Genomic DNA, 9,600 nt, shown 5'->3' on the forward strand with positions numbered 1-9,600 from the left:
ACTTCCTGTAAAAGCTATAAGAACTTACTCGGCCCTGTACTTACCAGGAAGCTGGCTGATCAAGCTCATGCACTCTATACTTCGGTATTGGCACTTTAATTCCCGCTTAATATACAGCGATAGGTAATAAGTGATGGAACGCCCTGAGTACAACCACTTAATGTTGGTGGCGTTTTACCAAAACAGGCATCGCTGTGTTCCATCACTTATTACCTACCGCTGCAGCTGTACATGTAGTGAGTACATATTGTAAAGAAAAAATATGATACACACAACAATGAGGCCCCGGCGGGGAAGGGGGAAAGAAAAAGAAAAAAAGGCCAAAATATAACATCGATAAGTTACTCAGGATAAAGTTTGGATCATAGAATATCACTCGTGAGATTCGCCCCCATGTGCGATCCCTTTATTTACTGTTACAACTACATGTACCACCCCAAAACCAAAATACTGCTCAGTCCCCGGCTTAAGCAAAAGCTATAACAGGCCCTTAGAGTCTGAACCTGAACCTGAACAACTACATGGATATACCTAAGAAATAACAGATAAAATATCACACCCTAACCCTAGTTACACATGATCAGATAAGATTAGATTAGATTGGCTTTAACCGAAGACCCACGGATCAATGCTTACTCCGCCGGCACTTCCGACACTGATTGATGGATTAACTCGGAATGCTCCTAGCTATCGAAAGTTTTTCTAGAAGCGAGGTCTTGTTACTCTGGAAAGTGATCTATGAATGGTCGTAACTGTTTGGGAAAGTGCCGTCGATTCGGTAGGCTGACCTTGAGACGTTCAAAAACTCGGGACCTTTACCCATCCCTTTTACTCTGAAAGCAAGGGGAAGAAGCCTTACGAAATGGGTCAGATATGGCGAATTGGAAGCAGGAGAGAGAGAGAGAGAGAGAGAGAGAGAGAAAATATAAGAAACGGAAAATCAAAACGGCAGTATGATACAGAAAAACCCCAAGAGACTTCTTTTTCTGCTCTAAAAACCGTCCGAGCAAGTAAAAAAATGAAAAAATAACACCCAACTTTCCTTTCCACAGCTTCTCTCCCCCCTCTCCCCATGTATATATTCCCTGGACCCAAACTCTATTCGTGATTATATGCGGAAGCCCAATCAATATCCCTTTTTTCCCATTTTGTTTTTTTTATTCCTTTTAAGAATTCCCCTGTATCAGATACACCTTATGAATTGAATAGCAAGATGGGGGCGTATGTTCATCTGAGCAGGTTTCCATATCCGTCACTATTTTATCCGGCCGAGGCGAAAAGGTTCAAAAACAGAAAGAAAAAAATCTAAAGAGAGGCCTTCTTGTCGTCCGCTGCCAGCTGCAGTAGGAAAGCCTCCATGTCAAATCGTGGGTCGTTAGGATCGGTGATGACTAGAAGAAGAAGAAGAAGAATCCAGCTATTAGCCCCCCACAAACGAAAGCCAATTGAAGGAATATAAAAGGTATATGCATACGTCCGTCAGGACCGACAGACTTGGGCGCGTTCTTTTTTGCCCACTCCGCCTTCGCCTGCATGATCAAGGCTTCTTTGTGGTTGTATTCGTTCTGGGCCTGGCGGACCTTGGCCTGGGCACTTAGTTTACGCTGGTGAGTGAAGCCGTAGAACACTCCCGCGCCGAGAGCGGTGTACCGGAGGACCTATGTGGTGAGGAAAGAAAGCATCTGGAATTAGCAAGTTTTAATTCATTTAACAAGCTAAATTGTTGATTGATTTTTTTGAAGGGGGATCAGGATGGGGGGTTGATGGAGGGGTTGGCGATGGAGGGGGTTTGCTTTGGCCGATGACGGAAGAAACAACGAAAAAAAGCCGGGGATGATTTTTTTTCTTCTTTTCTTGGACTATGGAGAGCGCTTACATTCACGGTTTGTGTTGAGAAAACCATGGCTGCGGGGGTGAAATTGATAGCTGGCCGGAGGTGGTAGAGTGGAAGTTAATTGACAGAATGCGAGACTGCGGGAGGACGCTGGTTGATCTTTCGAAGGGACGACGGGGGTGGAGGAGAGAGAACGAGCGGTGGGTGGAGGAGTCCGAGGTTCTGGTGGTTGGTGGTGGTTGATTGACGTTGCGTCCACTCGGGAAAGCGCACAAAACAGAACGTTTCTCACCTGAGGAGTAAAACTGGATAGCCAACGGACCACCAACAAGTACAAAAAATATTATAACAGTATATGATAAGCTTCAGAGAGGCTTTCTCATACGATTATAACTATATCCAAGAGTTAATAACGCGCGTATCTCAATGTTTTCTGTATCTCGCTGTAGCCGCATCTCCTCCTGCATGGACGTTACTTAGCGAGCAGGCCAGGAACCTTCCTTTCTTCTTCTTCCGGTCCCTATTCCTATTCCTATTCCTATTCCCTAGGAGCATAGGTATTTTTCGAACTTCCCCTGTCTCTCTCTAAAAGGCACGTCTCGCCTAGCCAAAGGATTTCTGTCATATATACAAACACAGCTCCCTACCCCACTCACCACCCCACCTCACACGAGCCAGCATCCATCCTTCGTTCCATCGATTCCATAGCTGTTACTTCTCCCCTAGAAACAAACACCCCCATCACGAGCCCACCATGAGCACAAATACGACAGAGCAGCGAAGAGCAGAGATCGCCGCAAAGAAGGCAAGGCTTGCAGAGATCAAGCGCCGGAACCAGGAGCGGCAGCAATCTCTCTCAATCCAGAGACGGAGCACAGAGCTTAATGAGGTACAAACTTACATTCCCGCAGAAACATACATCTTCGGCACGGGCTAATCCATCTACCTGGAGGGCCGACAATAGGTTACAGCGCCTCTCCCCCGGTCCTATGCCGACAGACGAAGCTTAGAGGATCTGGTAAATGTCCTCATAGGCGACCGCCCGTCCTCGACGGGGCCTGGCGCAATGAAGAGCAGCAGGTCAAACTCAGTCATGTCTGGTGCAGATAGCAATTTTTCGGACTCGGCTTCTCCCACAATAATGTCACCGTAAGAAAAGAACTCCTGGGGGGAAATAAACCTTGTTGAATGCCCTATGCTAAGAGCCCTGTTTCATTTGCAGAGGTGTTGCAATGACCCCCGACTCTACGCCTACGCCAAATCAATTGAATTTGCAGCATATGTCCATAGCGCCCCTTACAATCACCTACGACGCGCCACCGTCCCCTGTACGCGAGGTCGTGACCTACAGCAAGGAGGTTCAAACTTCGGAGGCTTGGACTGGGCCTGACGATGAGGAGGGAGATGATGGCTTTGAGAGTAGATCGCGAAGGACGGACGAGGAGCTACGGGAACAGATACGCAAAGAGATAGAAGAGGAGTTGAGAGAACTTCATGCCGACGAACAACAGCAAAACGGAAATTCCGGGTTGGATTCAAATGGGGGCTTCTTTGCAAGGGAGTTGACGGATGAAGAAAGGGCAGCAATTACAGCCTCGGAGGATTTTGTAGACTTCATCGAGAGGTCCTCGAAGGTCGTAGAAAGAGCATTAGATATGGAATACGACGTACTGGCGGACTATGGGTTGGGTATGAACGCTGAGGACGAGGAACAAAGTGGAAGAAAAATCAAAGAGATCGCGCAATTCTACGACGAGCGGTGGTCAAAAAAAAGGATGATAAGTGATATTAATTACTCACCGAAGGTATGGTCGAGAGAAGTACTGCGAAAGAGTAGTAACTGATTTTGGGGCAGTTTCCGGAGTTACTTCTAGCATCGTATACAAAGAATCCTTCTGCACCACACGACCCTGATGGTTTGGTTCTGGTCTGGAACATGCATATGCACGACAGACCGGAATACGTCTTCCATGCACAGGTTTGTACTCCTTTTTATCATCAGAAATCCCTCTTCTGACGAATAATTTAGAGCGATGTCCTTACTGCGCGGTTCTCACCCTTTCATCCCAATCTCATCGTAGGGGGGCATATAGCGGGCAGGTTCTCCTATGGGACACCCGTGCCAAGTCTCAACCTGTTTTGAAAACCCCCCTAACAGGTTCTGGCCACACGCACCCGGTCTACTCCGTCTCAGTAATCGGAACCCAAAACGCAAACAACATTCTCAGCTGTTCAACAGACGGCGTTGTCTGTGGCTGGACAGTGGACATGTTAGCGCAGCCGCAGGAACTCCTAGAACTGATCACACCCCCTCCCTCCAAAACTGACGACCTCAGCCCGACCTGCATGGCATTCCCCCACTCAGACCCCACCTACTTCCTCGTCGGCACCGAGGAAGGCACAATCTACCCCTGCCACCGCTACGACCGCGCCGGCGCCAAGGCCGGCGTCGAACCCCGAATCTCCTACAAAGGCCATGCAGGCCCCGTCATGTCCGTCGACTTCCACCCCGTCCGCGGCCCCGTCGACCTCGGCGACCTCGTTCTCAGCAGCTCCGTCGACTGGAGCGTCAAGCTGTGGAAAGCGCGCCCCCCCGCCGCCACCACCTCCAGCGCATCGGGATCGCCGCAGATTGCGACGCCGATCTTGGAGTTTAGTAGGGAGGACGTGGTGTACGATGCTGCGTGGAGCCCGGTGAAGCCCGGCATGTTTGGGCTCGTCGATGGCGCGGGCCAGCTGGAGATCTGGGATATCACGGTGGACACGGAGGTGCCCGTGGCGAAGGCGCAGCCGAGCTCGAGGGTGGGCGCGACGCACCTGACGAAGGGGTTGAATAAGCTGGCGTGGGAGGAGCATGATGGGAAGAGGGTTGCAGTCGGGGGGCTGGACGGGACGGTGACGGTTTTCGAGGTTGCAATTGATCCGCCGAGGAACGAGGAGTGGGCGAGTGTCAAGAGGCTTGTGTCGAGGGCGGAGTTGGGGAACAATAGCATTATTGCTGCGGGGAAATAAGGGGGGGTACAAAGGGGGAAACGAACGCTAAAGTCTGCTCTTTTTGTGTGTGTGTGTGTGCGTGTGTGTGCGGTAAGGCTTTTGTAATGTGTTTTTTCTTTTTCATTTTTTTTTGTCCATGTGGGAAAGCGTGGATGTAGGGTGGAACTGGTATCATCTGTACTGTACTTTACTGCTTGCTTATATATCATGGGTGGCGGGGTTAGTTTTTTCTCTTTTTCTTTTTTCTTTTTTTCTTTTTAATACTCGGGGAATGGGATACTGTAATTCTTATCTCGAGTTCTGCCCTCTCCAAGTACTTGCTTGCTGCATAGGGTGTTTGTGGTATAGGGTTATGTAGTTAATGGAGTGGATTTGCATGTAAGGGGCTATATTACTTCTGTTGCTGTTGTGAGAGCACGGTTTGTCTCAACAAAGGTTGCTACATATATTTAATCATGTATTATCACTCGCACTAATGAGTTCTAATAGATAGTCCATGCCTGCGAGCTATCTGCTACACCGAGATACATGTAATCTCTCCTACGTGATGATTCTCCTTGTTTGTGTCTGCGCAACCAAACGAGAGTGCGAACAGTACGGTACATGTAGCTACTGACTGCAGTTACCAGCCTCGGTCATGGATTGTGATTCAGACTAATCGTTACACAGGCACTGCTGTAACGCTGACTCTTCTGTAGCTGCCTACAAGCACATATAGCCTCACATCTCTCTCCCTCCTCTAATCTACACCTTCCTCCTCTTCTTCCACCTCACCAAGGCAATCCTACAGCTAAACCGCCCATCCCCACCATGGCGACCTCTCTAACGGACCCCTCGCTCCTCACCCTCTTCCAAGCCGCACCCCCCACCACACGCCAAGCCTTCCTCGACTCCCTCGCGCTCCTCTTCCACCCCGCCGACTGGCACCAGCTCCACACCCTCCTCACCGCGCGCTCCTACCACCTCGACCTTCTGCCCCTCCTCCCGCTAGAAATCACCATCCAGATCCTGCGCCTCCTCCCGCTGCACGAGACAGTCCTTGCCCGCCGCGTCTCCCGCAGATGGAACACCCTCCTCCGCTCCCCGGACGTGTGCCGCTCCCTCACACGCCACTTCTTCCCCGCCGACACAGACACAGAAACGCGCCCGCAGGACCCTGCGCACAGGTTCGAGAACCTGGCCTCGCGCCGCCTGGCATTCCTGCGCCATCGCCCCGCGGCGATCGATGAGTTTGTTGCGGACCCGGCCGAGAGCGGGCTCGAGGATCAGTTCAGCGTCGATATCGATTTTGAGCGCTGCCGTATGGCCGCCTGGACGCGCGGTGAGAACAGCATCGTCGTGCGCGACCTGCTGTGTGCGTCGGCGCCCGCGGCGTTTCCAAAGACATACATGGACAACCACGGGCCCATTGGCGAGGTGTCGCTCTCTCAATCGATTGTGGCCGCGGTGTCGACGACGATGGGGGTATGCCAGGTGTGGGAGCTGGCGACGGGGGACACGCACTCGTTCAAGCTGCCCAGCGCGGTTGTGGCGACGATGCACAGCGACGGCAGTGTCACGGGGATCCTGCTGCACCGGCGCAATCTGGAGTATCAGCTGGTTGTGCACAGCACGGCGACGAGGAAGACAAGGTGTATCGATATTGCATGCGCAGAGCAGTATAACGGGAACCAGTTGATTGTGCATGAGGCTAGCAACAGGGTCGTCCATGTGAGGTTTTTTGTGGACGGAAAGCTGGATATCGAGCTGACCTCGTGGAGCATCGACACGGGCAAGTTTATCGAGAAGTCGACGCAGCGGATCCCTAGCGCTCGTGAAGTGCGGAAATTCTGGCCTATGGGGAAAGGGCGGTGGGTAATAAACGCCAATCTCGGATTCAGTGCAGATTATATGAACATAATGCATCGCGAACTGGATCTCACAAAGCCAGGTCTGAATATTGTCCCCAAGCCTTACGAGGTGTCCATCAGTAAACTGTATCGAGCAAACGAAGAAGAGCCTTATTGGGTGGAAGAGCTTGGAACTTCTGGCAGCATGACCTGGACCATAACCCATAACAGACTAGATGACAGCTATGGTGAAGACCTCCTAACAGGCCTAATCTGGGAAGAAGGTAACCTGGAAGTGAGAGCCATTGACTTCCCACCTGCGTACAACAAAAACTCGACGTTACCCCGCGGCCAGGTAGTCGCCCCTTACTATTTTGACCCGTATAATCGATTCATGCTATGGGGTTCCTGCCCGGGTGGTTTTGGAGCTTTGGACGGGGGGGATATGCGTGATGGGCGTGGTATTGAATCTTGCGCTTTCATCGTGGAGAGATATTATGGTATACATGAACGGCCGGAAACTGTATAGATGTTTGCGTCCATTGTTTTGCTACCATCAGGGCCCCCTTTCATTTCTATCAAAAATTTATTTGGCACCCGCGCTGGATTAGGTAGGGCCTGTTCGGATAAGCCAACAATTTGGATTATTGGTAATAATCTGACAGATTATCGACTTAATTGTAATAATCTATGCTGTTTGTGCAATTGAATAGCCCAACTTTCTAGACTGCGGCCCGATTTTCCCAAGAAGTAGTGACCTTCGCAGGTAGTTGGTATTCCCAAACAATACAGATCAATATTTATAGAGTAGTTATTTTAAGTACCGTCCCAGAAAGGAGACTGTAGCTATTCCATCCGATGTTTTCGTATTTTATGGGAAATTATTTAGTAGATGGATATGTAGTAGGTAAATCCATACACTTTGGATCAGGCTTCCTTGCCATAAATATTGCTGTTATGCGTATACTGCTCCCCATAGGCTTACAATTAGTCCATCGCCGTTGTTAGTATTTACCTTTACCTAGTCCAAATTCAACCGAGTCGATGTCAAATAATCTAATAATTAGTCCGGTTGCCTGACCAATAATCCGAGCACAAGCCTGGACCCACTCGGACCCATGCACGTGACCACTCACCCACCAACTATCGCTTACACAGCATTACTTAATGCATGACATGAATGAAAAAGGCACTCGCATAATTGATGATTGATGCACGGTCAGTCCCATCTAATGTTCAAGTCAGCCATTACGGATAGCTAGTAAACAACCACCAAGCGAGGTAGCAAGTTTTTTTTCCTTCCATGAGCTTCTCCACCCTGTCTGTAGCAAGACACTGGTCTGGTAGGAGGGCGGGAAATGGGGGGTGCTAGAGTATTAGTATATAAAGAGCCCAGTCCTCCAGCTGTTAGATTTAGAAAGGAAAAAAAGGGTTATGTTTACTGGCTCATCGATCATTGTCTCCATCCGTAACGCAGCAATCACCATTTGGATAACCTTGACCACGTTTTTGAAAACCCTGACTTCGTCGCAAACTCCATTCCAGTACAGCAGAAAGGAAATAGACCTCCCAGAAACCATGTCTGTCGCCCGAACAATCGTGAAAGCCTTCAAGGCCATCGAGAAGGCCGAAGGAGCTGGCGCAAGGGTCCGCCGCTCAGTAGGGACCCACCAGCTCCAGCACTTCAGTCCCTTCCTCATGCTCGACCACTTTACAATTGGCGAAGGCGCCGGATTCCCGGACCATCCTCATCGGTTTGTACACCCCGCTCATCCTCTTCTGTATAACTAGACAGGTCTCTAACAAAAACCAGTGGGCAAGAGACAATCACCTACCTCCTCGAGGGCTCCGTCGACCATGAAGATTTCGCCGGAAACGCCGGCACGATCCATGCCGGCGATCTCCAGTTCATGACCGCCGGACGCGGTATCATCCATGCCGAGATGCCAGGCAAGTCAGTCGACGGCAAGCCCAACGTTGGGCTACAGCTGTGGGTGGACCTGCCAAAGCACCTCAAGTTCTGCGAGCCGCGGTACCGCGACCTACGGGCGTCGGAGATCCCGGTGGCAAAGACAGACGGGGACAAGGTCGAGATCAAGGTGATTTCCGGGAACTCGCATGGGGTGGATAGCGTGCGTGATTTGGCGTACACGCCGGTGTGGATCCTGGATGTGACAATGAAGCCGGGTGCGAAGCTGGCGCAGCCGCTGCCAAAGGGGTGGAATGCATTTGTGTATACGCTGAAGGGGAGTGCGTCGTTTGCAGGGAAGAGGGTGGAGGCGTTTCACAATGTTGTGTTTGCGCAGGAGGGGGATGGAATTGATGTTGCGGTTGATGAGGCCGAGAAGGAAGATGCGCGATTTGGTATGTTCTTCTGTTCCTTTGTTTCCTCTGGATCATGACTGGATTGCTAACGGCGCATGTTGTGGTGTAGTCATCGTTGCAGGACAGCCTCTCGACCAGCCGGTGGTGCAGTATGGGCCGTTCGTCTTGAACACAAATGAACAGGTCTACCAGGCTATGCTTGACTTCCAGAGCAACAGCAATGGCTTCGAGAGAGCCAAGGGGTGGAAGTCAGTCATCGGGAAGCGCATGTAAAGGAAGAAAGATTACCGTTTTTTTTCTTTCTTTCTTTCTTTCCTTTTGTTTGGATACCACGGGTTATTATAACGTTGCTTTTTTTTCCCCTTGTTGTTTGGATATCGGTGTATTGTATTGTATTCCGGAGTTATGTATTTACTACACATTTAGAGTTGCAGAGAAATTCAGTTGATTATTAATCTACTCTGAAAATGACCTTGAGTGGCACGGATTTTTTTTTTTTGGGGGGGGGTGTCAAATATGGTGCGAGTGATTGACTATGATGGATGATTGGTTGCGATTTCTGGCGGTGATGCATATGAATAAACACAAGACTAGACAGTCATAGTGGAGATTGAAAGA

General features: G+C 50.1%; 4 protein-coding genes across 4 annotated transcripts; 3 read left to right on the forward strand and 1 right to left on the reverse strand.

Moving 5' to 3' along the window:
• Positions 1–1,305: 1,305 nt before the first annotated feature.
• LAJ45_06188 (uncharacterized protein) lies at positions 1,306–1,903 on the reverse strand (the record flags this gene model as incomplete). The annotated part of the gene is made up of 3 exons (XM_046115754.1): positions 1,306–1,391; positions 1,475–1,658; positions 1,877–1,903. 3 exons carry the CDS (start codon positions 1,901–1,903, stop codon positions 1,306–1,308), a joined length of 297 nt encoding a protein of 98 aa, XP_045970863.1.
• A 685-nt stretch (positions 1,904–2,588) lies between these two features.
• On the forward strand, positions 2,589–4,846 carry LAJ45_06189 (uncharacterized protein; the record flags this gene model as incomplete). Its single annotated transcript, XM_046115755.1, has 6 exons — positions 2,589–2,723; positions 2,799–2,983; positions 3,057–3,639; positions 3,690–3,812; positions 3,864–3,883; positions 3,928–4,846. The coding sequence occupies 6 exons, from the start codon at positions 2,589–2,591 to the stop codon at positions 4,844–4,846; spliced, it is 1,965 nt and encodes a 654-aa protein (XP_045970864.1).
• A 792-nt stretch (positions 4,847–5,638) lies between these two features.
• Positions 5,639–7,186, forward strand: LAJ45_06190 (uncharacterized protein; the record flags this gene model as incomplete). The annotated part of the gene is made up of 1 exon (XM_046115756.1): positions 5,639–7,186. One exon carries the CDS (start codon positions 5,639–5,641, stop codon positions 7,184–7,186), a length of 1,548 nt encoding a protein of 515 aa, XP_045970865.1.
• Positions 7,187–8,235: 1,049 nt separating this feature from the next.
• LAJ45_06191 (uncharacterized protein) lies at positions 8,236–9,255 on the forward strand (the record flags this gene model as incomplete). Its single annotated transcript, XM_046115757.1, has 3 exons — positions 8,236–8,411; positions 8,471–9,021; positions 9,092–9,255. 3 exons carry the CDS (start codon positions 8,236–8,238, stop codon positions 9,253–9,255), a joined length of 891 nt encoding a protein of 296 aa, XP_045970866.1.
• Positions 9,256–9,600: the final 345 nt, after the last annotated feature.

Source organism: Morchella importuna (assembly GCF_003444635.1).
Source record: "Morchella importuna strain M04M26 chromosome Unknown Morimp01GS018, whole genome shotgun sequence".
NCBI lineage: Eukaryota > Fungi > Ascomycota > Pezizomycetes > Pezizales > Morchellaceae > Morchella > Morchella importuna.